A 23328-nucleotide genomic window follows, 5' to 3' on the forward strand; every position below is an offset into this window, starting at 1 on the left:
TCAACGAAATCTTGAATCATTCCAAAACCCTCAAAATACCAGAATACTTTGCATAAAAGGTCACTAAAATATTAGAATTTAATAAAAGAGTTGGAAGCCACGAAAAAAAAAAAAAGCCATGGTTGAGAATGGCTTCAACTGCTGCTCATATCGGAGAATTACAACATTCAGCAAATTGGAGAGATATTTTTTGTGAAACATTGGTTAAAGATTTTGTTTCCACGTTAGAGGGCGATCTAGATAAGTGGAAAACCGATGATTCAGCATATCTCATTGAGTACGAATGGTTCGAAGCATATAAAGACTTCTTGAGTGGAAAAAGCCATCTCCCTGGACCAATAGAGCAAAGAAAATTGCTGGATAAAAATCACCAGCTTTTACCTGGGCTTGAGGAATCAATTGACTATACGATTATATCTTCTTCTGCCTGGCAAAAGCTAGCACAATGGTAAGGTCTTTCAAAAGATTACTTTTCTCTAGTAAATGCTTTGTATATTTGAAAGGGTTCATTTTTCATGCTTGTACTATTTATAACCATAGCATTCTTTGCACAAATTACAAACAAATAATAGGTAGTGCTGTGCAGTTATAATTTGAGCCAGACTTGAAGTGTTTACGCTTCATTTTTTTAATCTTGCTAACAATTCATTTAGGTTTGGAGTCCATGGATTCGCGATTGAACGAAAAGTTATACGCACTGGACCAGAACACAATTTGCAACCATTCGTGAATGTATACCCCATTAGTTTTTCTACGGTCTTCATTTACGCCGATTCGATAAACAGAGAACTCTCATTTCTTCCGCCAACTCTGCACTACGAAGGTCCTTATAAATTCCATTTCTCAAGAAGTCATACCCTTAAAGATCTATTTCAATTTGTTCGTACCAATTTTCATATACTAAAATCTTTAAAATACCGTATATGGTATAATGAACGATTATTACCATCGAACCGTTTTCTACCAATATCTTATGCCAGAAGCCTTAAGGGAACTATTCTCTTAAATGATTTTGCCGACTGCATGACAATGTTTGAGATGAATATGGAGAAAGGATGCCTTATTATTGAAACTCTAAACGCTCAATTTCAAGGATGGCTGATGGATTCACCTCAGACAGTTGACACAAAGAGTATGGTTGAGCGGGGTTACTGTGGTATAAATAATATTGGAAATACTTGCTATATGAATTCTGCTCTCCAATGCTTATTTCATACTTACGAGCTTTCAGAATATTTTATTCAAGATCGGTATAAAGGGGAAATTAATTCCACCAATCCTTTAGGAATGAAAGGAAAGGTTGCTCTTGCTTATGCTAACCTTTTAAAACAAGCAAATAATAATGGGGTTTCTGGACCCTCACTTTCTCCTTTCACTTTAAAATATATTGTTAGTGAATTCAATTCATCCTTCGCCGGCTATAGTCAAAATGATTCACAAGAATTCATTGCATTTTTCCTTGACGGTTTACATGAAGATTTGAACAGAGTTATCAACAAACCATATTTTGAAAGACCGGACTTGTACAGTGAAAATCCGGTGCAGGTTCAAAAGGTGGCAGATGAATGCTGGGAGACCTATTCCAAAAGGAATGATTCAATCATTGTTGAATTATTTCAAGGAATGTACAAAAGTACATTGCAATGTTCAACTTGCTGCTTGAAGTCCGTGGTCTTTGATCCTTTTATGTACCTTACTCTGCCCCTTCCAAAGTTACCCAAGTGGAGACATACTGTAAATTTTGTGCCTATATCAGATCATGATTCCCCCGAAAAGTTCGACATTAAGATTCCTTCTGACTACACTGTGCAGGAAGCCAAGTGTTATGCTGTAATGCGCTTGCAACAGTTTGGTTACAGCACAGAGTCGGTGAAGGCAGTAGATATCTATGATGGAAAGGTGTATAAGTGTTTAAACGAACACGAGAAAATCTCCAAAATAATCCATTCTTATGATCGCTTGTTCATGTATGAAACTACAAAAGAGAAGATAATTACGCCCATTGTCCACTGCAAAAGTCGTCCTCAATTACCTGGATCATTTCAACGTTGTGACCCTTTCGGGTATCCGCTGCAACTTTCTTTTTCCCAGAATTATATCTCCAAAGAAGAGTTATATAGAAGAGTACGCAAACTATATCATAAGTATGCTGACATTATTGTAACTCCCGATATGTTTCAAATTTGTGTTCAGAATGTTCCACCTGGTGTGGATGTGTGGAATAGATTGAAAGAGTTTGAAAGCTATGAATATACCCCAGTAAGCGAAGAAGGTGTCCTTTTAAATAACCAGACGATTATCATGTGTGTATGGAAGGAAGACAGTCAGAAAAAAGCATTTATAAAAAATGAGTGGATTTTCGAAGGCCAGCAATACCATTTGAGTTCCATCACTTTGGATGATTGTCTTGAAGAGTTTTCCCGGCCTGAACAGCTTTCGTTGGAAGATTCATGGTATTGTCCATCTTGTAAGGATTTCCGGGCGGCTACCAAACAAATGGAAATTTGGAAATTACCAAGAAATTTAATTATACATTTGAACCGTTTTAGTTGCACAAACCGGATGCGAAAACTTCGGAAAAGAAAAGATTATGTACTTTTTCCTACAATGAACTTGGACATGCAAGCACATATTAGTCCTTTAAGAAACCTAAAGGAGAAAGAAGCTAAGAAAAGATCATATACATACGACTTGTACGCTGTTGATAATCATCATGGGTACATGATCAATAGCCACTATACCTCGTATGCTAAGGATGCATTGACGGGTAAATTTTTAAATTACGATGGTAAGAATAATGAAAGTTTGTACAAACTTAAAAGATTACTAATGTTTGTGCTATAGATGCATACGTTAGGAGCGTTGGAGACGATTCCATTGTCACATCTGCGGCATATGTGCTCTTTTACCAAGAAAAAAAATAAGAGGTAAGGATATTCGAAAAAAAAGATCCTGTTCTAAAAAGCCTGTAAACGAAAGACTTGTATATTATTAATAAACGAGGTATTAAACAATGCATACTAGACTTCAAAACAAAGAGGAGAAGAAAGGTTGAAGAGTTATCATTAGCAAAATAGAAGAAATAAAAGAAACGTAAAAATTTAATGATTAAAATCCCTCAGGATTGGTGCGATGAGTAATTTTGGTCCATTTAGGAACTTTGTGAATAGATTTGCGAAATCCACCAGGGCCGGCACCTTGTGTTTTTCTGGTGAATACAGTGTACTTGTCTTTGGGCGACATTTCGGATTCTTTTGGATTTGTAGCAACAAAGTCTTCGATAGCACGTACCGACTGACCTTGTTTTGACAAAGCAGATCGTAGCACATCGACCACTTGATCAACAGCACGAAGGCGTTGACGGAGACGGTATTTGCGATTGTGTGACAACCTCCAGGGATCTTTTTTAACTAAACCTCCAAACCGGGCAAGCGTACTGCGAAAAGGGCCAAACATATTTTAAGAAGCGTAATTCCAGCGGATCTACCAAAAAACTGAAAGACAAAAAGATACACGGATCTTGATCAAAAATCTTGCAAATGTGAATTAACTTCTTTAAGACTACAGTCTGTTCAAACTCTCAAACCATAAAAGAAGAAAAGTAGAAAAAGTAGTAGTACTGGCAAAAGGTTGGTTGTTGTTAAATCATGTATTCTGGGTGCACCTTGCAAATTCCAAGGCGTGACTACTTTTGACCTCGTAAATCGGACCACTTTGTGTTAATCCTTAAAAGCCGTTATTGGAATATATAGCTCCTCTTATTGGAAGCACCGCGACTCGTTGATTTCCTACATCAATTGCTTCTAAGGCACTGTTTACGGTAAAGAGACCATAAAGAATCGAAAGAAATTGAGAGAAAATGACTGAAAAGACCGTTTCTGTTGAAGAAGTGTTGAAACACAACACTCGCGAGGATTTGTGGATCGTCGTCAAGGATAATGTCTTTGACATTACAAAGTTCATTGAGGCCCACCCTGGTGGTGAAGAAGTCTTGGTTGATCTTGCTGGTAAGAAATTGATTGCTGAAGAGGAAATAGGTGAAAGCAAGAGTCTATATGTCTGGTCAACATCAGCGGCTAAACAAGGGCGAAGTTGAAAGGACTAGGATACTGTTTCGGTAATTTTCGCGTAGGGAAAAGGAGAGAAAACTGAAACCAACGCGTTTTTTGAGTTGACGACGCGTCGAAAGGTTGTTTATACCATACAAAACGGTAACATGAAAAGTGTTTTCTCCTAATAATTTGGACTCAATTGCCAATCTATTTTTGCTTGGATCCTGCGGAACCCTTTGTATTTGTACCTGCTGAAGCTCTTTCCGCTGAAACCTATACCCATTCCTTGTCATTCTTGTTTGCTAATTCTTTTGCTTCTAGGTCAAGATGCAAGCGGTCCTTTTGAGGATGTCGGTCACTCGGAAGATGCTCAAGAAATGCTCAAAAACTTTCACGTCGGCAAGTTGGTTAAGGTTGGTTGCAGAACACCTATTTGGACATTTACTAACTAACATTTGCTTTAGACTGAAGGTGGTCCCGAATTGCCCACAAAGGGTGCGTTCTCTGACAGCAAGTGCTATGACTCTTCCCAGCCTATGTAAGTGGTCACAGGTCTCCAAAGGCAAAGCAACGAATAGTCAATTTAGAAAGATATAGTTGATGCTTTGCCTTTGAGACACAAAAATTCAAGTCTGTTAGGCCAAGCTTTGACTAACCTTTTGCCTTCTAGTCATCCAGCAATGTGGATCTTTGTTGTTGCTATGATTGGTGCTTACATTGCTTTCCGAACGTATTTTATCAAGTAAGCAACATGGAAATGCAATTCATAACCTCAAGAAAAAAGAAGAAATAGGAACAATCCTCAATTTTTTTTCCAGCTACGGATGAAGTTGATGGTTTGAAGTTTCGTCTTTGATGGTAATACCTCTTCATTTTCTTTTTTTCATACGTTATTCATTGTTCTTGTCCTCACCTTTGCTTCCTTTCCTTTCTCGTAAATATCTGTTTGTGTTTATTTGGCAATGAATATCCCTAGATCCCCTTTTCCTTCCACTTAGAATTATTTTGGATGGCTTTTCTGTACGAATTCTTTTTCTTTCAGAATGGGTCTGATCCCGAAGGCCCATCCTCTCGATCTTTTTATTTACTTTACCTATCTTAAATTATTTTATAACACTCGCTTGTCTTTAAACATCTGTAAACTTTGGTCTCATTCTCCCTTCGTCTCTTACTTATATTAGCTATTATTATGTATCTACCATAGAACAGTGTCTGAGCTTTGTCTTCGCTCTTTGCCATCTTTTCGTTTTCTTATTTGAAAGCAGTTCTTGAAAATGTGTTTTTGAAGAAAAGAACCGCAAAACAAGCAGACGAAAGACGCTATAAAATCTACATTTTTACTTCGATCATTATTCTCTTTGGTATGAAAAAGGGAAGTATTATATAGAATATCAATTGTAAATTTTTTTTCTTAAAAAAAGGGTTTTTATGAGTAGAAATTATCAAAATTATTCATCAAATGAAACTGGCCCTAAGTCCCTAGCACGCCTAAGAGGCGGTATTCACCGACTGACAACCAACATCTTTTTTGTAGGTCCAAATCACAAAACTGAACATGTCTTGGTTATTTACAAGAGAGAAAAAAGAAAATCAAGATACTCAGGTAAAATCTTCTGAAAATGAAGCCTCCCCGGGATCCTCTGCCTCGGATATCCTCTCTCAATCAGAGTTTGATCCTGCAAAGCTTCATCCTTTGGCGGAATTAGACAAGCCTTTGGATTATTTGCTTATTGAAGAAGATGCTTTGAGTGCTTTGCCTGGTGATAGTATGGCAATCCCTTCTCGTGGTTGGCAAGACGATCTTTGCTACGGAACCGGTACATCGTATTTGACCGGCTTAGCGGTTGGTGGCGTATGGGGTTTGAATGAAGGCCTAAAGAAAACCAGAGACATCTCTTCCTCTAGACTTCGTTTGAACGGTGTTTTGAACGGTGTCACACGTCGTGGTCCCTTTGTCGGAAACTCTCTTGGTGTGCTCGCCATTGTGTACAACGGAATTAATTCCTTCATCGGTTACAAACGCCAAAAGCATAGCTGGGAAAATAGTGTTGCTGCTGGTGCCTTAACTGGTGCTCTGTTCAAGTCCACTCGTGGTGTACGTGCAATGGCCATCAGTAGTACCTTGGTGGCTTCTGCAGCTGGTGTTTGGGCTTTTGCCAAGAAAGCTTTGACGAGCAAGAAGGACTGACTATGATTTTTGTTTATAATTCCTCGTGGTTTGCGTGTAATTTCTTCTTACAAGTTATGAGAATTTCCTTTTTTTCATCTCTTTTACCGTAAATTGAACTGCATTGTTTCATCTTTGTACTTTTTTTACCTTGGTTTTTTTGACAACAACAAAAATAAAATAAGAAATCTCTCTTGTTTGTATCACATTTGATTCTAATTTCTTAATTGGTTTCAGCCTATCTTCTTGGATGCTGGTTTTCCACCTTGTTTCTACTTACTTACTTTTTAAATATAATACGAGAGAAATCGATATTGCAAGAAAGTAAAGTCTAGTCTAGTCCCGTTTGGCGGACCATTTACATTCTTTCCAACGTTTTTTGGTCAATGGATGCGATAATATACAGCTTTACCTTGCTTTTTTGCTTAATGATCGCCCACAAAAATATAAACCATCTTTACTCTCTACTTGATCCTTATTTTTACCTTTTTGGGAACTATGCATGTCTTTATCATCAATAAAATTCCCAAAGTATATTCACCTTTACTACTAAATTCATTCCACATCTTCTGTACATGCAATTATGCGTAATCTTTGACCATATTCAATAATAGTAGGCGAAAACATGAGAACTCCAGCTTCAAACAATCCAATTTTTTTTCGCGAGATGCTACGAAGAATTGCAAAGTTTTTAATGAAACAAAAAAAAAAGCTTATTGGAAAAAATAAACTATAAATAATATACATGGCAAACAGGTATTAAAAAGATTGAAGAAAAAAAAAAAAAGTCATCATCGTAAATCATAACTGACATTAAATAGATATATGCGGTGATATTCATGAACAAACGATCAAAAAGGACGAGCTGTCACATACCTCTTGACAATTCTTCTAGTTCTTCTCTTGTCCGTAACCATCGATGGAGATTTGACTGCGCCCATTTTGAAAAGGAAGCATGAACTGCATTCACAATCTCTTTTAGTTGAGTGCTCTGACAAACCTTATAGTATTCTAACTCTTCATCTATAAGTTTATTTATTATTTGGCAATCCCAGTTCGCAGCGGTCAATTGGTTTTCAATAGTTGTTCTATGCTCTTGCAACGTTTCCTTACTAATTGATGTTTCTCCATCAACAAAGTCATAAATTGCATTCTGTAGTCTTCCAAAAATTGTGTATCCCTTTTTTGCTTGTGATACCACGGCGCGTTGAATCGAGTTTAACCGATTAGATGGATAAGCAGAGGGAGACGATGAATCTACTGGATCAATAGAGTTTGAATGAACTAGTTGATCCTGTAAAAATTCTCTTTGCTGGATTTTTAAATTCTTGTATTTGAGAGCCCTAACAGCTGAACGAGCCAGCTGCATCGACTGAATTAGTTTTTCGTACACAGAGGAATTAAACTCTTGTTCCAAAGCTTTCGCATACATTCCGCTAAATTCAAATGCATTAGCAATTACCTGAAGATGGTTTGCCAAATGGATTTCGTTTAAAGCAGTTAGGGAATGAAAAGCAGATCCTAATTTGGAGAGAGATGATTCCATTTTAGAAATTCCACTTAAAGTAGAATGAATGGAAGGACTAAGGTTGTGATGCAAAAACTTTCGACACAATATCACCTCATTGGTATATGATGTTAAGTCTTTAAATTCAGGGCGGGTCGTGTCTTTGGGATTTGAAGTTACGGAAAGTCCGTCAATAGCTGATGGAAGGTAGGGGGAGGGTTCCTGGACAGAAGCAGAAGAAGTATTATCGTCTGAGTCATGTGTTAAAAGTAACTCGCTAGATGTAGGTGGAAGTTTAAATTCGTCTTCGGAGTCGGGATAGACAGGTCCGTCCGTAGAAGAGGTGGTGGAAGGGTTGCTGGTAGGGCGAACTGATTGAGTAGAAACTTCTGCTGGTTTTCTACTTCTAGAAGACGGGGGACTTACTGTATTAGACATTACTAAAGGCATAGAAGAACGTAAGTGCGCAAAGGGGTCTGGTTCAGTACCAATCGGAGGCAAGCGAAGAGGATCGATACCAGAATCTTTTGATAAATTCATAGAGGATATTATAACGTGCCACGAAATGCTGGAATTGATAAATTTGTCAAAGTCAGAGTCGACACGAAGCAATGGATGTAACAAACATTGACGAAGAAAAAGCTCAAGCATACGGGAGCGAAAGTTCAAAAAATCGGCATCATTTTTTGCTTTTCTAGGATGTTTTGCATAACTTACTGTATTTAAGGCTTTTGGGCTCACAACAGAGCCCATAAACCCTTCGTTAGCAAGTGAACTTGGAAAAAAACAGTCCATGAACAGCTTCTGCTCATTCATCACTTACATAAAGATTGCTTTCCTGGAATTGGTGGCACAATTGCTGCTGGATATCGTCGATGCATTAACTTTACCAAAGACTCGAAATCTGAATACCGTCTCCAAACAGATCGCTTCTATAGCAATCGCATGTATTAGCAATTCATCCTCAAGCAATTCAATTTTCAAATTGAAAAATTCATTTATACAACGTACATGGTGCGAAATTTCGTATTCCACATATGATCCATCTGAAGATGTCACGGTGCTGACAATCGCAATCTGAATATCGGCCTTCCTATCCAATCCTTCGGAAGTTTCAGGTGAGTCTAACGATGATCTTTCTTTATATATTCCTTCTTTTATTACATTCATAACAGATATTTGGTTGGTTATCGACAGGTCTCTGATTCCCTATAAATATGGAGATAGCGAATATTAGTGGATAGCACTAAATGATTCCGGTAGAATGGAGCGCATCGCTATTCTACTGATATGAGGGGGTTCGTTTGTACAAGGGACCACCACGTTGACGTAACGACTGAAATCCTGGAGCACAGTGACTCGGTTGTTACTTGTTTGCTTACTGTTTTGTTTGTTTATCTCAATATTCATGAATGTAAAAAAACCGTTGATTTTAAAAAACAAACAAGATACAAGATAATAAAATAAAATAAAAAGAGCGAAATATATATTTCATTTTTTCAAACTCAAATAATCCATGAAGAAAGTTTATGTTTAGGGTGTCTGTATTTTGGTTGGTTTTTATTTGCAAACCTGCTGCATTGTGTATTTTCAATTAAAGGATTAAAACAATTTTATTCCTTTTATTTCGTACTCTGTTAGACGCTCATATCTATTATGAAAGTTATTGATGTTCCTACTGAGCATAGAGACTTGTTAATGACCATCGAATAGAAATTGGAAAATGGTCATTGAATTATATTCATCTAAGACATTATTAAAAGATAAAAAAATTGAAAGTAACCTATCAATGGATTCATCTCCACAATTTCCCTTTAGTCAAACATCAACATAGGTTTTGATATCAAAAGAGAGACTTGAAAGCAATTCATTAACTAAGGTATGTTGAAGCTAGTACTCTTGTCGCTACTCTATAATCATAGCATCATGTTTCCAGTCACAATATGTAAGAACATTCACACGTAGTACAGGAAAGCTTCCACTTTATACAGAATGGAGAGTATGAAAAAGTCATGAAATAGAATCACCAGAGGTATCCAAAACTTTTAGCAAATCCATCAAAAAAAAAAAACATTCAAAATTGTTGCCGATTCAACTTAGAAATATGTAGACAGTTCGTAGATTTGTTGAGTTGGATTTTGAGGATAAGAAGAATCCGTTTTTGTAAATACACCTGTTATAAGCTACAGCTTTTCGTTCGTTCAATCAGTAACTCCATTTTCTGTTCGGATGAAAGTATCGATATCTTATAGTATAGGATTCCTAATCAGCCAATTTCATAGGTCACTGGAAGCATCATCTACGAGTGGTTTCTTTGATTGTTCAAGTTCATACTTTTGTTTTGCTTGATTCACAAATCCTTTGATAATTTCTGTAGCTACCGTGGAACCTGTCAGTTTGCTCACGACACTATGAAGCTTGTTTGTAAATTCAAAATCCACCTCCAAGTCTACTCGCACTCTTCCTTTAGAAGCCTCCACAATTTCCCAGTTTGTTTTTAGATGTTGAAACAACTGGTGATGAGAAGCATCTGCTAGGACGGTTCTCGCAACTGGATCACAAACCACTCGACTATCAAAAGTCTCACAAAAATTCCCAAAACCAATTGTTAAATCCGCTTTATTTGGCAGTCCTGTTGTAAGATCTCTGCTCGTAACTTTTGACTTCTGACAGAACGGTACAAACCGCTCATACTCATCAATATCACTAATCAGCCGAAACAAGAACGAAGGTTTGTACGGCATCAGCTTGGATGCTCGAAAGCACTCAAAACATTGCAACGTACCTCGAAACGCCATGCAGACTTGGATGTGGTTTGTGGTATTTGCTTTTCGATGGTGGAATGCGTTGTGGGTAAAGACGTTTTTTCAACCCGATGAGTTTTACCAGTCTCTGGAGGTCGCTCATCATTTAGTGTTTGGATATGGATTTTTAACTTGGGAATGGAGAAAGTACATTCGTTCTGGTCTGCATCCCCTTGTTTTTGCGCTCTTGTACCGCTTTTTAAAATTACTAGGATGGGATTCCAATTACACAATTATGGTAGGTGCTCCTCGAATCCTACAAGGAACCTTTGCTGCTATTCTGGATTATGCTACTTATCAGTTTGCCCTAAATCGCTATGGGAGAAGAGCTGCACAATGGACCCTTGCTTGTTCCTTATTCTCATTCTTTAATGCGTATGTCGGTGTTCGAACTTTTGCCAATTCTTTAGAAACACCGCTGACAGCTCTTGCTCTTTGGGAATGGCAGAAATATTTGAAGTATTCATCTCAAATTCGAACCAATGCCATCGATAATCCAAATCTACGATTTCGATCTTTTTTACGGTTTTTAACTTTTATTGGAATTGCTTTTCTCATTCGACCCACCAATTTACTTGTTTGGGTAGTTCCTGTTTTGCTGTGGACGAAATCACCAAGAGAATCTTTTCTTAGCCCTAGCAAAATATTTTCAAGAGTGCGTCTCTTATTTTTCGAAGTGTTGTATCATCTTCCAGCTACCCTTACGGTCATAGGCATGATTCTTGTTTTAAATGTCTTAGTAGACCGATATGTTTACGGCCATTTCGTATTTCCTATTTTTTCTTTCTTTAACTTTAATGTCACATCAGGACTCTCTTCCCTGTATGGGGTAAATTCCTCGCATTATTATCTTTCACAAGCTATACCACTAATTTGTGGAGGGTATCTTATTTTCCTCTTACTGTCGTTGGACTTGCAAGCTGTTCTTGCCGTTGGATTTGTTTTACTTCCCTACTCCTTTATTTCCCATAAAGAATTTCGTTTTGTGTACCCTTTATCTCCTATACTTCTCTCCGCTATTGGGAATGCATTGGCTTCCGTGTCTTCCAAATGGATACGCCGTGGTTTTCTTTTCATCAGCGCTGTACATATTGGTGTTGCAATTGTTCTTTGCCGTTTTCATCAATTAGGAGCTGCAGACGTGATGCCGTTGATTCACTCTCTTGCTTCCCAGAATAAAACTGGCATTATCCTTGCACCTTGCCATACCACACCTTGGCAATCCCATATTCACGTTCCAAACGCAGATCATACTTGGCGGTTCCTTACTTGCGAACCTTTTGAGCGCCCTCTGGATGAGACAGATCGATTTTATTCGGACATGCCTGCTTATCTAGATCAACTAGATACATTTCCAGACTACTTGATTTTTTTCCAAGAACGTTTACCATTACTCGAGAACTATTTTAACACTAGAGGACTGTTATACACAGAATTCGCAACATACTTTAACTCTTGGATTCCAGAAAGTGAAGAGCGACGAGGTGATTTACTTGTTTACAAAAAGCAAAGCCAATCTTTGAACGAAGAATGATAACGAATTTCGCATATGAATATATTTTTTTATTTTCCTTCTAATGTAATGTTTATGACATCAATTCATTCCTCAATTCTATATGGATCACCGCTCATATAGAGATAGATTCTTTTCTTTCTTTTCATCTTTTTTTACAATCTGATGTTTATACCGACTACTCCATGTTTTCCAGAAAGCAACGAAGAAATTGCGATTCCAATTCTCAACTATTAAATGAAGAGCCTTAATTTCATTAACAAAGTAACCTTCATGAACATCCAAGTATGCTTGTTGTTTTCCTTTCTTTTACACAATGATTATTCCCCTTTATTCATTTTTTGTATAAATCTAGGATACATGTCACTTTAACAAAGTAGCGAATTGTAACATGCCTTCAGTAAGCTCAATTATGCATTCCAAAGTGTCCTTAATTCAATTTCTATTCTTGACGAAAAAGCAAAGTTCAAAAGTTTGAGAAACATCGCGATGAGTTATTTTCTTCCTCATCTTCATTCTGGATGGTACGAAAGCTTCACTTATATATGCCGTTCTAACACTTGTGCATTAGGCATGTGGACCAAGCAATTCTTTCTGGTATGAACACGCATGTTGGTTGAATTCTTTTTTTAAGCTTCATTAACTAATTAATCTTGGAAGAGCAAGAAAGGCTTGTAATTATACGCTTTGGTCGTGATCACGTACGTCTAAGGATCATGGGAAACCGGTGTACTAATTTAGCTGGAATAGGATGAAGAGTGCATGAAACAAGATGAAGTCCTTTATAGAATTGCAGAAAAGGTTATAAATATGGCTGTTTTTTACTTGGTTGACGTTGACGAAGTTCCAGACTTCAACAAGGTATGAGACTTTAGGCAAAGGCATTGTCTATTTGGTTCAGCCAACAGTTGAGACGGCCATACTAACGTTTTAAAGATGTACGAACTTTATGATAGGACTACGATTATGTTTTTCTACCGAAATAAGCATATGATGATTGATCTGGGTACCGGTAATAACAACAAAATCAATTGGGCTTTGGAAGATAAACAGGAAATGATTGATATTATTGAAACGGTTTTTAGAGGAGCTAGAAAAGGAAAAGGTCTTGTTATTTCACCTAAAGACTATTCCACACGACATCGTTATTAGACGATAAAATGAAAGCTTCTCAACGCCCAAGGAACTCAAATGTTGAATTCACTAAGAAGCTCCTTGTATTTTTATAACCATTCGTGTTCAGTAGGCATGCCGCTTCGCTTGTCAGATAGAATTTGCACAGTTTTCCGTAGAATTCCTTTTTTGTTAATATTCACCTACTGGAAGGAAACTTGAGGAGGCATCCTTAGAATATCTGATATTCAGGAAGAAATAACTTTTTGATTGGGTTATACTTCAAATGTGGGTAAAGCTACCTTTTCGTTGTATCATTTTTTCGTGACAAATCTTCCATGGGAATCGAACCCATTTCAACCTTGACAACAACAGGTCGAGAGTAAACACAAATAAAAATAAAGCAGACAAGGCCAAGTATCGAACAAGAAATAGATGTAAAGTAATATGGGATACCTTCACTAATTTCTCTTTTATTATCATCTACCAAAATATTAATAAAGTACACAAGAAAAAGAATGAAAAAGACAAAAGTATAGGTGAGAAGGAAAGTCCCTAATAGAACGCGAAAAGAAATTTCTCTGTTTCGTAAACTTTGCCAAAGACATTTGCTTGATTCCTCTTCATACTGAGGAGGGATTTCAGATGCTAAAGGAGCAGTTTCCTCAAAAGCCTCTTCAGGTTGACTCATTCTTAAAGATATAAAAAAAAAGATGGTGGTAACTTTGAATGGAATAGGCTGCCTTGAATGCCATCCATCTTCTCCCTTCCGACTGACGTCGAATATCATCCTCCTTCGCTTTCCATTGAAACTTCACAGCGAATCCTCATCAAAAATTGTGGATTCAACATGTTTCAGCCTCAAATTGTGTACGATTATCGACGCCCTGAAGATGATTCAGGTGATACATACGAGAAAGTCAGCCAAGAGATAGTAAACTATCATTCTAAGGTGTTTATGCATATTTGCTGTCTTGCGTTCATATGCTTTGTTAATGTAGTGCTGTCATTAACCTTGAAATACCATAAGAAATTTGGTCCCGTCGCATTGTTTCATTTTATTTCCTATGTTATATGGTTCATATCTTTTATTTCTATGTTTAACCAAAACCGTTCTTCACGCTTACCAAGAAAAGAGAAGGAAAGGCAAGATAGGGAACGGCAATTATAACAAGCAAAAATCAACGCCTTAGGAAATCCAATGGCTCCCGGAATACTCTAAGACGATCGGAAAGAGAGACCCAAGCTCTCACAATGCAAATCAATGCTCGTGGTCCCGTCTACTTGTAAGACTACCAAGTCTTGTTGATTGTTCCTAACTACAATCCTACTTGAAGACTACTTGCCAATCAAACAAAGTATCTAATACAGCCATCGTCGCGGAGCTTTTCCTACCATACCTGTGAGCAGGTTCTCCTGTATAACTCAATGCTTGAGTTGAAAATTTTGGAGCAGAGTAAATTTTCCTCTCAGCTTGTTACGAAATCATTGTTAATTGTACATCCGTTTAGCATCCTTCACGACATTTGTCTTCAGCGACTCAATTACAATGCTTTTTGAAGATTGAGTCATTATCCTCCTACTGACCCAGTAGATCTTTTGACCTACAATTTTAATACTACTATTAATATGTTTTACATTCTATTCCAATTCGATTCAATTGATTGAAATGTTATCCACTACTATTTAGCAGTGTTACTCGTGTTACTTATTAACGAATTTTTAAAAATTCAAAATTCAACTTCCCAGATCAATTCTTCTGTTTAGAATTTCCTAAAAGATCAATCGTTTAAAGTTGATCCCATTAGAGTAGAAGAAATAAAGATATCATTACAAATTAAAACTTCATGTCAAGAGTCTTGCATTCACTGCCTTTCATCGTCAATTGAACAGAAGCCAGAGTAAAGGAGTGGTCGCATACATGTCATTCCCTAATTAATCGCTTGTAAATTTACTATTTATATGTTAAGGCACCAAACGGGGTTTGGAACACTGGATGTTGAATGCTTCACGGTCCTTTTGCGCTGTACCTAGTCTAATATAGCTGTTGGTCTACACCCCAGTAAACGAAAAAGGCTAGTAGATTACAAACTGTAGGCGAATGAAGATTAATATGGCTCTTATTTTCAGGCCAAAATCTACAAATAATTATCAGGTCTATGTCCTGGTGCAATCCAGCGTCGCTACCGATTGAAATAGGGCATCATAAATGTTAAGAAGATAAGTTTCAATATTAAAATCTGTAAATTGATCACGATTAGAGCAAATATTAAGCGTAGCAAATTAGTACGATGATTATTAAACCGGAAGGAGTCGGGAGAAAGCTCGTAAGCTATGGTTTTGTTGCTGAATCCTCTTTATGCTGCTTTAAACCTTCCAGTGCTTCATCTAGCAAGGTATAAATTATATGTGCATTAAGTGTTTGGTTTTGTAAGATTCGGAAAATTCTTTTAACGGCTATGTCAGGCGTATATCCAGGAAACATAGATGCAAGCATGATACCAGCCTCAGCTTTCAGTTGATTTCGATCAGCATAAGCTGGTTTACGAGCACGACTAGACCCAGCTGCCGATCGTCCAGGTTTCTTGATTCCACTTAATTCATGTCGAAGCTGGTGGACTTTCTGATATATTCGCTCTTGATTGACCCACTGATGCATTTGTGTTCGTATACGTTTTTCCAGAGCACCTCCGAATAGTTGTTCTAGAATGGAAATATATGCTTTTTTCGGCATCCACTGTTGCTTTATATCATTATTTGGTGAAAAGAGCTCAATCAAAAATTCACATATAGGAGCTGAAAAAGAGGATGTACTATCGGCTTGTGACAATTTAAACGAACCGTTTACTTCAAAACCCAGTGTCTCCAACGAGCGCTTCCATCTTTCACCGACTATCTTTGGATTGAACATTTGAGGTGCAGTAACGTTCTGTTGAGATAGAAACATTCTTAAAATTTTGCTATCGCAAACGTCAGGCATCTGAAAAATAGCTTGCGAGTATTCTTCAAGGGCCGTTTTTCTATATTCCAAAATCGACTTAGTTATTGAAGGGATAACGGTTTTATTGGGAAATTTAAGCGAGCGTACTTGTGGAAACATTTGCTTCAATTGCTTATGCAATTCAGCAAATTCTCGATATCTTCTAGCGACCATCCAACCTGACCTTATTATATCTCCCTCCAGGCGTTCAATACGAATCGTATAGACAGCATATTCTTGTTCGTTCTCATCCTTACAAAGTTTATAAGAATCAATGGAAACCCTGGAACGATTATACAATTTACTGTCTTCTTCTTGTGACAAATATTGATCCACTTGTCTTTTTTTTCGATTTACGGCCTTTTCTATAGCTTGATAGCTTTTAGACAGACTTTTAAACTGTTTTTGATCTGAGATTAATTCGGCTTTCTTCATCATTGTGCTCAAGGCGTGAAGTTGGTTTTCAAACTCTTGGATGTCCGCGTGAAGTTCTTCAATCGCCTCAGATAACTGAAGATCACCCGGGGAAGCAAAAAGCACCTCTTCTTCATCACTACTAATTGTGTCTTCTAAATCCACATCGTTCAAAGTAGTATCCTTTCTCAAGGAAGGCATGGACAATGGAACTGATGCAGAAGAATTGAAAGATTTTGAAGAAGAAGATATGCTTTTTATCGAAGCTTGTCTGGAAGAATTTGGAGGATTATCTAGAGTATCGTTTATAGGACTGTATGCAGTGGATGATGTTAATGACTTCTGGTCTGAAATAACGTCTTGAGCAAGAAAGCGATAATATATATCACTATTTACAAATTCCAAGTAATCGTCATTATGCATGATATTAAAAACATGCTCCTGAGCGGCCAGCATAGCATTCCTGGCCTCAATCCAAAGTTCAGACGAGAGATTATTTTCGGGTTGGCTAATGAAAGAGTACACAGAATTCACCAAGGAATCTGGTATTTCAAAGGGATTCTCATTTCTTTTTATATAAGATTTAGCAATGGCTGTAAAATCAGTATAATCTGAAAAAATATCAGAAAAAGGAGCCATTATGTGTGCATTCAAAGGATCATCTTGTGATTCTTTTAATCCTTCCACTACAAGCCAGAAATGAAGTAAATGGGACCTATGCCTACGTTCCATAAATTCCAAGAAGCATGAAACTGCTGCGGAATCAGACAATATTTGCTGCAAAGACTGAGCTTGTTCAACGAGGGCAGACTGCCTCCTTTGAAAAGGGAATCCAGAAAGAACGGATATTCTTTTTTCAGTTGTATTTATAGCAACTCGTAAACGTTCATGATATTGTTGAAGCTCAGAACTAAAGGGGGTGTGTTGATCTAATTGTCGCCTTTGCACTAACAACTCGGATCGCAAACGCCTTGCATCAGAAATATTAGAAATACGACGGATTTCCCTAATATATTGGTCGAAAGCATGTTGGCTATCTTTGAGTCCTAGCCTGCGTGCCCCAATTTGAGAATTTGAAGACAACTTGCGTATAGCATGCTTTAAGCGACGTATCTTTCTGCGTCGTTCTATAATACTTCCACTACCTTGAATAATCAAGTAATTGAAGAAATCGGGGTCAGAAACGTAGGATATTAACGGAAGAAGCGCAGCATTAATTATTATTTCCGTAATTAATGAGATTACTAGAGGGCTTGTTTGGTAGTAATTAGGGAGTATTATTGATAAAACCTGGATGGTCCAATTTCTCAAATACTTTTTTTGAGCAACCATCGGATTTCCCGACAAAAGAATAGCTTTATGTAATGATCCATTATTATATTTCGCAGCTATTTCTTTTGAAAGCTCAGAATGGTCAGTAAAAGAAACAGCCTTGTGGCCAACAACGAGTTGCTCTGCTTCGATAAAAAGACGCAGGTGCTTTGTAAGCAGTGGTAAGATTTTCTTAATGAGAACATCTGCAAAGTCAACCGTCTCAACACTCAAAAATAGGGTATGAATACATTTTCGAAAATGATCCTCAATACTATTAGGAATGGTAGGTTCGCCAATAATTAGAGATGACCATTTTTTCACGTATTTTTCCATGAAAATTTCCAGGATGAACTCTATTTCTTCTGAAATCTCTGGATATCCTGGACATAAAGCTTGCCTCAGTAGGAATCTCGATTTTAGTAGATTTTGACTCCGTTTCCGAAAAACTGTAGGATCCACGAGAAATGGCTCAGCCGAATTGATTGAAGTGAAGGTACCGAGATGCTTTGAATGCAAATGAAACCAAATAAAATAACCAGTCGCCCATAAGTAGACAATTTTTATGACAAAACTCCGAAAAAATACCCAAATAAAAAAACTGCAAAGAGCAAAAAGAAAATAAATCTTTAGGTTATGGGACATAAGTATGGACACGATTAACAGAACTAACGATTTAGAGACTTATCATAACAAAGTATAGCATGTCTAACAGAAAAGAGCGGTAAATACTTAACTAAGAAAAGAAGATTAAGAAGTAGATTACCAAGAAAAATCCTTGTCGACTTTCAAAGGTTTAATATATGAAACCGTGTAGAGTCGATTAACCTCCTACAGGATCCAATTCTCTATCCAAAGTAAGAAAAATAATTTCTTCTTTCAAAGAAAGCAATTTGGATTCAAAGCGTTACGAAAATCACAAGTCAACATGCGCGATCTTCAGCAAATCGATAGAATTGATGATGGACGGTAGTAATAAAAAATAAATATGCAAACGTTGTTTAAGAGAACTTTGTACCACAACTTTAATCACCGAAAATAAAGAATTGTGGATTCTAAGTTTTTGGTGAAGTGTATGCACTTACGCTGCACTACTCGATTAATACCACCATGTCAAAAACCGGATTATTCACAAAAAGCTGGGTCGAAAAATCAAAATTTGTTCCTGTACGTTTAAGCGAAGATGAACGTCGTATTCTGGGTTTATTAGAAGCAGCGTAAGTAAAATTACCGTAAGAGACAGAAAAGGTTGTGAGCGAAAAGAATCACATCCACAAAATCTTTAGATAAAATATTATTTGGTAATTTCAAACGAGCTTGTATAGCTATATCATTCTCTATTGGATCTCAAATTTTCCTTTGCTTTGCTTTGCTATGGGCTTCTTGAGGCATTCGGCAGAGGATTTAACCAAAAGATTGTCTAACATATGTTTTCAATCAATAAAGACTTACTGTTCCATTTCCTTTTCTTTCTTTATCTTCTGTGAATTCATCTAACATTCAGGCTAAATGTTATTGAGTATACCGATCATGTCGATATTATATCCTATACATCAAGGACAAAATTGATGGTGACTTATCTATCGGAAATGTGCAGCATTTTGACAGGCTTAATTGTTGCAATGGACGTAAAACTTGGTCGAAGTTTACTGCAAGGAAAGGACCATGCCACGAACGCAGATTTCTTCAAATCGATATTTGAAATAGGTCGACGTTATAAAATCATGAACCCCGAAAAAATGCGTACTACTTATGGCGCTATGATGTACATGTGCCAAGATTCCATGATACCTGATGTCCGTATGCAAATGGGCTTTGACTTTTACATCCCTGTAAAAACCGTTTTTCGTGTTTTAGAAGAGAATGGTTTGCTAGATATTCTTTCTGAAAAGCAGCTTCTAGACACTGCTCTCCAACAAATAGATCCCTATGCTGGTACCTCCTTACGGTCCAAAATAAATGAGGAACGAAAAAAAAGCAGTGATGTTTTGCTCAAAAAATACGCAAAGGGGAATGATGGAAAAAAGAGAATTTTGGAAGACTGTCTGGTTTCATTAGCAGATCATGAGTCATTTCTGTTGGCTAATCGGGTTCCTGTTGAAAAAATGCGATCTTATTTGTATGAATTCTTTTCACCACAAGATTCAAAGAAAGGTGGAAACTTGAAAATTGGTTTTATGAATGGTGCCCGTCTAACACATGATCACCGAACGCAATTTTCTTATGTTGACCAAAGCTTGCAATTTTGGTCTTGTATGATGGACCAAATGTTTTTGCTATGGCTTCAAAGCGATGCATCCCTTGTTGACAAAGATACGAGATATTTCATTTCTGATACTGGACAAGGTTTGAACCGCGTTCAGGCGTGCCCTTTGCTCCGTACGACGGTTAATAGAATATTGTCCGGAGTACAGCATGAGCAGGAATTGCCTTGGATAGGTAGCTCCGTTGTACATTTAGGTGATCGTGCCGTACCTAACGCTTTAATGTTCATCGACAAATACCGCCAAGTCCCTCACATCTTAACACCTCTTGTAAAGGTATTACAACAACTGGAATATTTGAGAGATCCCTTCTTGGTACAATACATTGAAGAAGAATATGGAAGCATTAGAGGTCTGCAGCAGACTTTACTACTGGATTTTTTCAAACATGCATTCGATGGACGTGGTGCTGACAATTGGTACGACGCTGGAAGTTGTATTGACGGCCGGTTAACCAGCGCTTGGAATTGGACAAACGAGATTTCTAAGAAAAAGTATTACCGTATCCTTCTCATGTCTGGGTTCCTAAATTTTGAAGGTATTTAATTTCTACTACCCTTACCCTCCAGAAAAGCTACAATTGCTATTGGTTGCAAGTTTTCCAAAAATATAGACCCAAATTTTATTTAACCCGATTTTGAAACATAGAAAATAATCAATAGCTGAAAATTGACCTTTGAAAAATAGTTAAGTACCGAAAGTACTAACCTCAAATTAAAGTGTTCGGTTTTAATTTACATAACATAATCAACAATATAGGATTCTTCCAACAAATCATTAATCCTTGAAAGATGACGCTGGGTATATGGAAACATGCTATCAAAAATTCCTTTTATTCCCGGAATTTCCAAAAGATGTTTAGGGGGGTAAGCGTGTAGAAGTAGATGTAGCAGCCTCTGTGCAACCATGCTAGTTTTGTTATTAACATTCCAATCACGGATGCGTTGAAATAAAATTGTTAACTGATTATCACTCAAATCTGATACCACCTTATCCACGTCGGCGTTACCTGTAATACTTCCTTTTTGATGTGGAGAATTCATGACTCGTTCAAAAAGGCGTAGTAAACCGAGAGGTCTATCCAATGACAATGCCAACGCAATAGCATTCCGCCAATCTTCAGCCTTTTCGTAATTAGCCAGTGATTGTTCGGCCTCGACACGACGTTCGAGTTCCTCAGCTTCCTCAGCAGCATGCTCTTCTGTGACATCTTGCCAAACACTTACGACAGCATCGGCACCACCAGATACGATGCGAGCACCATCATCACGAACTGCTACAGCCCAAACTCTGTCCTCATGGTTATCCAATGTTGCGACGCATTCACCCGAGGCTATGGACCAAACCTTTACAAGACCGTCGGCGGCAGCACTAATAAGTTGTGTGCCCCTTGATATATAAGCCAGCTTTAAGACAGCACCGGTATGTCCTTCTAATGTATGAAGACATTGTTGCTCATCAATACTCCATACACGAACTGTTCGATCACCGCTACCACTAGCTAATTGACGGCTATGGGGATTGAATACGCAGGCCCACACACCTCTACGATGACCACGCAAAACTCCGATAACTTCACCAAGAGATGAATCCCATAACTTGATTAATTTGTCCTGACTAACAGTAGCAACGATACGTCCATCAGCAGATACTTGAACAGCATTTATATCGCGGTCATGCGCTTTAATGGTCCAGATAGCTCTATTCTGACTTTCGGAATTAGTCAAAGAAGAACCTAGATCATAACGCTTCAAAGTGCGATCTTGAGAGGCGGATACAAGATATGAGGGGAAACCATGTGCGTCCAAGGGACCCAAAGCCACAGCTGTCACGCTAGCCGTATGACCTGTAAACACACGTACACAAGTAAATTTATTATTTTCAACATCTAGATTCCACAGTCGTGTAGTATTATCTTTAGCACCAGTTGCTAACCAAACGCCATCTTCAGAAGCGTGCATTGCGAGAACAATATCGGTATGACCTGCTAAAACACCATAAACTTGTGTGCCATCAGCGGAAATAATATCAATATATTCAGTATTGGATGCAATTGCCAAATGATCGTCGCCAATCCAAGCACAGTCAATGACTTCATCGAAAGATCCATGAAGCTTCTTTTGAACCAAAAAACCTTCTTCAATTGATAAGCTCTGTACAAGCAAGCTCAAATCGGAATGCACAGTCAGAAGTGAATTATCATCCATAGAAATAACCTGGATAATCGCATTGTTTTCATTAGGAATAATCTGAACATCGGGATTGAAACGAGCTCCAGTTTTCCAATTCCAGGCTAAAATTATGTTCCCCTCACCAGCCGTATATAGTACTTTCTCATTTTTCCCAGGATGATTGACCCATCCAAGGGATTCCACGCCATGCATTACAGGGATAGTGCGAATAGCAGAACGCTTTTTCAGATCCCAAACTTGCACTGTCTTGTCTCGTGAGCCACTCAATAAAAACGACCCAGACTCATCGAATGTAAGGCCTCGAATCACACTGCTATGACCTTCGAATGTAGCAATTGACCGACTGGTATTTAAATCCCAAAGTCGTACTCGAGTATCGTCGGCACCACTTGCCAGCACCCATTTTTCTTGATACTTTCCAAAGCGAAGAGCACTGATGATGCCGCCATGACCACGTAAAACGTGTGTCGTGTATCCACCTGCTAAATCCCACACCTTTACAAGGCCTTCAGCACCACCCGTAGCCAAGACGCTGTTTGTCGGGTCAATGGTCATAGTAATTACTTGTGTTTCATGAGCTTTAAACGACTTTAAGCGTCTTCCTGAAGGTACTTCATATATTGTAACCAAGCGCGATCTAAAAGCAACAACCAACTTGCTTCCATCACTTGTCATAATCATCGAAGTAACGTAATCATCTTCATCCTTATTAATAGAAAAAATTTTTTCACCAGTCTCCCCATTGCTACCCATAATCCGATCACCTAAACTGGTGACTAGGATTTTTTCATTAGAAGCGAAGCCAATAGGGCCACCGCTATAAATGGGCTCAATGCTCCTTTTAAGACCAAATCTGTTGCATTAGTAATCTTCTTGCTTTTAATCAACTTACCGAGTCCTTTCTGCAATTGGTGCCATAAAGCGATATGGGTAAAAGACAAAGTTGCTTTCTGCATATCTACGGAAGTTTCGCGTTCAAGTGTGTTAAATATTTCTGTCTTAATACAAGCT

General features: G+C 37.8%; 13 protein-coding genes across 13 annotated transcripts; 7 read left to right on the forward strand and 6 right to left on the reverse strand.

Annotated features, from left to right (window-relative positions):
- The first annotated feature begins 3 nt into the window (after nt 1-3).
- On the forward strand, nt 4-3121 carry SPOG_03264 (ubiquitin carboxy terminal hydrolase Ubp1). The gene is made up of 3 exons (XM_013169677.1): nt 4-448; nt 654-2788; nt 2845-3121. The coding sequence occupies exons 1-3, from the start codon at nt 129-131 to the stop codon at nt 2922-2924; spliced, it is 2535 nt and encodes an 844-aa protein (XP_013025131.1). The 5' UTR covers nt 4-128; the 3' UTR covers nt 2925-3121.
- SPOG_03265 (ribosomal protein subunit L31) lies at nt 1199-3725 on the reverse strand. The gene has a single exon (XM_013169678.1). The coding sequence runs from the start codon at nt 3454-3456 to the stop codon at nt 3109-3111; it is 348 nt and encodes a 115-aa protein (XP_013025132.1). The 5' UTR covers nt 3457-3725; the 3' UTR covers nt 1199-3108.
- A 14-nt stretch (nt 3726-3739) lies between these two features.
- SPOG_03266 (cytochrome b5) lies at nt 3740-5451 on the forward strand. The gene is made up of 4 exons (XM_013169679.1): nt 3740-4007; nt 4374-4465; nt 4517-4590; nt 4723-5451. The coding sequence occupies exons 1-4, from the start codon at nt 3860-3862 to the stop codon at nt 4796-4798; spliced, it is 390 nt and encodes a 129-aa protein (XP_013025133.1). The 5' UTR covers nt 3740-3859; the 3' UTR covers nt 4799-5451.
- A 35-nt stretch (nt 5452-5486) lies between these two features.
- SPOG_03267 (TIM23 translocase complex subunit Tim23) lies at nt 5487-6798 on the forward strand. The gene has a single exon (XM_013169680.1). The coding sequence runs from the start codon at nt 5608-5610 to the stop codon at nt 6238-6240; it is 633 nt and encodes a 210-aa protein (XP_013025134.1). The 5' UTR covers nt 5487-5607; the 3' UTR covers nt 6241-6798.
- SPOG_03268 (sorting nexin Atg20) lies at nt 6675-8903 on the reverse strand. The gene is made up of 3 exons (XM_013169681.1): nt 8738-8903; nt 8550-8658; nt 6675-8442 (listed from the first exon to the last, which is right to left on the reverse strand). The coding sequence occupies exons 1-3, from the start codon at nt 8894-8896 to the stop codon at nt 7088-7090; spliced, it is 1623 nt and encodes a 540-aa protein (XP_013025135.1). The 5' UTR covers nt 8897-8903; the 3' UTR covers nt 6675-7087.
- A 494-nt stretch (nt 8904-9397) lies between these two features.
- SPOG_03269 (ubiquinone binding protein Coq10) lies at nt 9398-10642 on the reverse strand. The gene has a single exon (XM_013169682.1). The coding sequence runs from the start codon at nt 10522-10524 to the stop codon at nt 10003-10005; it is 522 nt and encodes a 173-aa protein (XP_013025136.1). The 5' UTR covers nt 10525-10642; the 3' UTR covers nt 9398-10002.
- Nucleotides 10032-12373, forward strand: SPOG_03270 (pig-B). Its single transcript, XM_013169683.1, has one exon. The coding sequence runs from the start codon at nt 10523-10525 to the stop codon at nt 12062-12064; it is 1542 nt and encodes a 513-aa protein (XP_013025137.1). The 5' UTR covers nt 10032-10522; the 3' UTR covers nt 12065-12373.
- An 83-nt stretch (nt 12374-12456) lies between these two features.
- On the reverse strand, nt 12457-14795 carry SPOG_03272 (uncharacterized protein). Its single transcript, XM_013169685.1, has one exon. The coding sequence runs from the start codon at nt 13944-13946 to the stop codon at nt 13455-13457; it is 492 nt and encodes a 163-aa protein (XP_013025139.1). The 5' UTR covers nt 13947-14795; the 3' UTR covers nt 12457-13454.
- Nucleotides 12472-13616, forward strand: SPOG_03271 (U4/U6 X U5 tri-snRNP complex subunit Dim1). The gene is made up of 5 exons (XM_013169684.1): nt 12472-12567; nt 12615-12640; nt 12704-12744; nt 12794-12904; nt 12980-13616. Exons 1-5 carry the CDS (start codon nt 12533-12535, stop codon nt 13193-13195), a joined length of 429 nt encoding a protein of 142 aa, XP_013025138.1. The 5' UTR covers nt 12472-12532; the 3' UTR covers nt 13196-13616.
- On the forward strand, nt 14007-14327 carry SPOG_05766 (uncharacterized protein; the record flags this gene model as incomplete). The annotated part of the gene is made up of 1 exon (XM_013170009.1): nt 14007-14327. One exon carries the CDS (start codon nt 14007-14009, stop codon nt 14325-14327), a length of 321 nt encoding a protein of 106 aa, XP_013025463.1.
- A 53-nt stretch (nt 14796-14848) lies between the features above and the next one.
- On the reverse strand, nt 14849-18938 carry SPOG_03273 (sorting nexin Snx12). Its single transcript, XM_013169686.1, has one exon. It carries the CDS (start codon nt 18504-18506, stop codon nt 15489-15491), a length of 3018 nt encoding a protein of 1005 aa, XP_013025140.1. The 5' UTR covers nt 18507-18938; the 3' UTR covers nt 14849-15488.
- On the forward strand, nt 18880-21528 carry SPOG_03274 (DUF2009 protein). The gene is made up of 2 exons (XM_013169687.1): nt 18880-19078; nt 19366-21528. The coding sequence occupies exons 1-2, from the start codon at nt 18972-18974 to the stop codon at nt 20669-20671; spliced, it is 1413 nt and encodes a 470-aa protein (XP_013025141.1). The 5' UTR covers nt 18880-18971; the 3' UTR covers nt 20672-21528.
- Nucleotides 19618-23312, reverse strand: SPOG_03275 (U3 snoRNP-associated protein Utp13). Its single transcript, XM_013169688.1, has 2 exons — nt 23210-23312; nt 19618-23170 (listed from the first exon to the last, which is right to left on the reverse strand). The coding sequence occupies exons 1-2, from the start codon at nt 23233-23235 to the stop codon at nt 20860-20862; spliced, it is 2337 nt and encodes a 778-aa protein (XP_013025142.1). The 5' UTR covers nt 23236-23312; the 3' UTR covers nt 19618-20859.
- Between the last annotated feature and the right edge of the window lie 16 nt (nt 23313-23328).

This window comes from Schizosaccharomyces cryophilus (assembly GCF_000004155.1).
Source record: "Schizosaccharomyces cryophilus OY26 unplaced genomic scaffold supercont4.7, whole genome shotgun sequence".
Taxonomy (NCBI): Eukaryota; Fungi; Ascomycota; class Schizosaccharomycetes; order Schizosaccharomycetales; family Schizosaccharomycetaceae; genus Schizosaccharomyces; species Schizosaccharomyces cryophilus.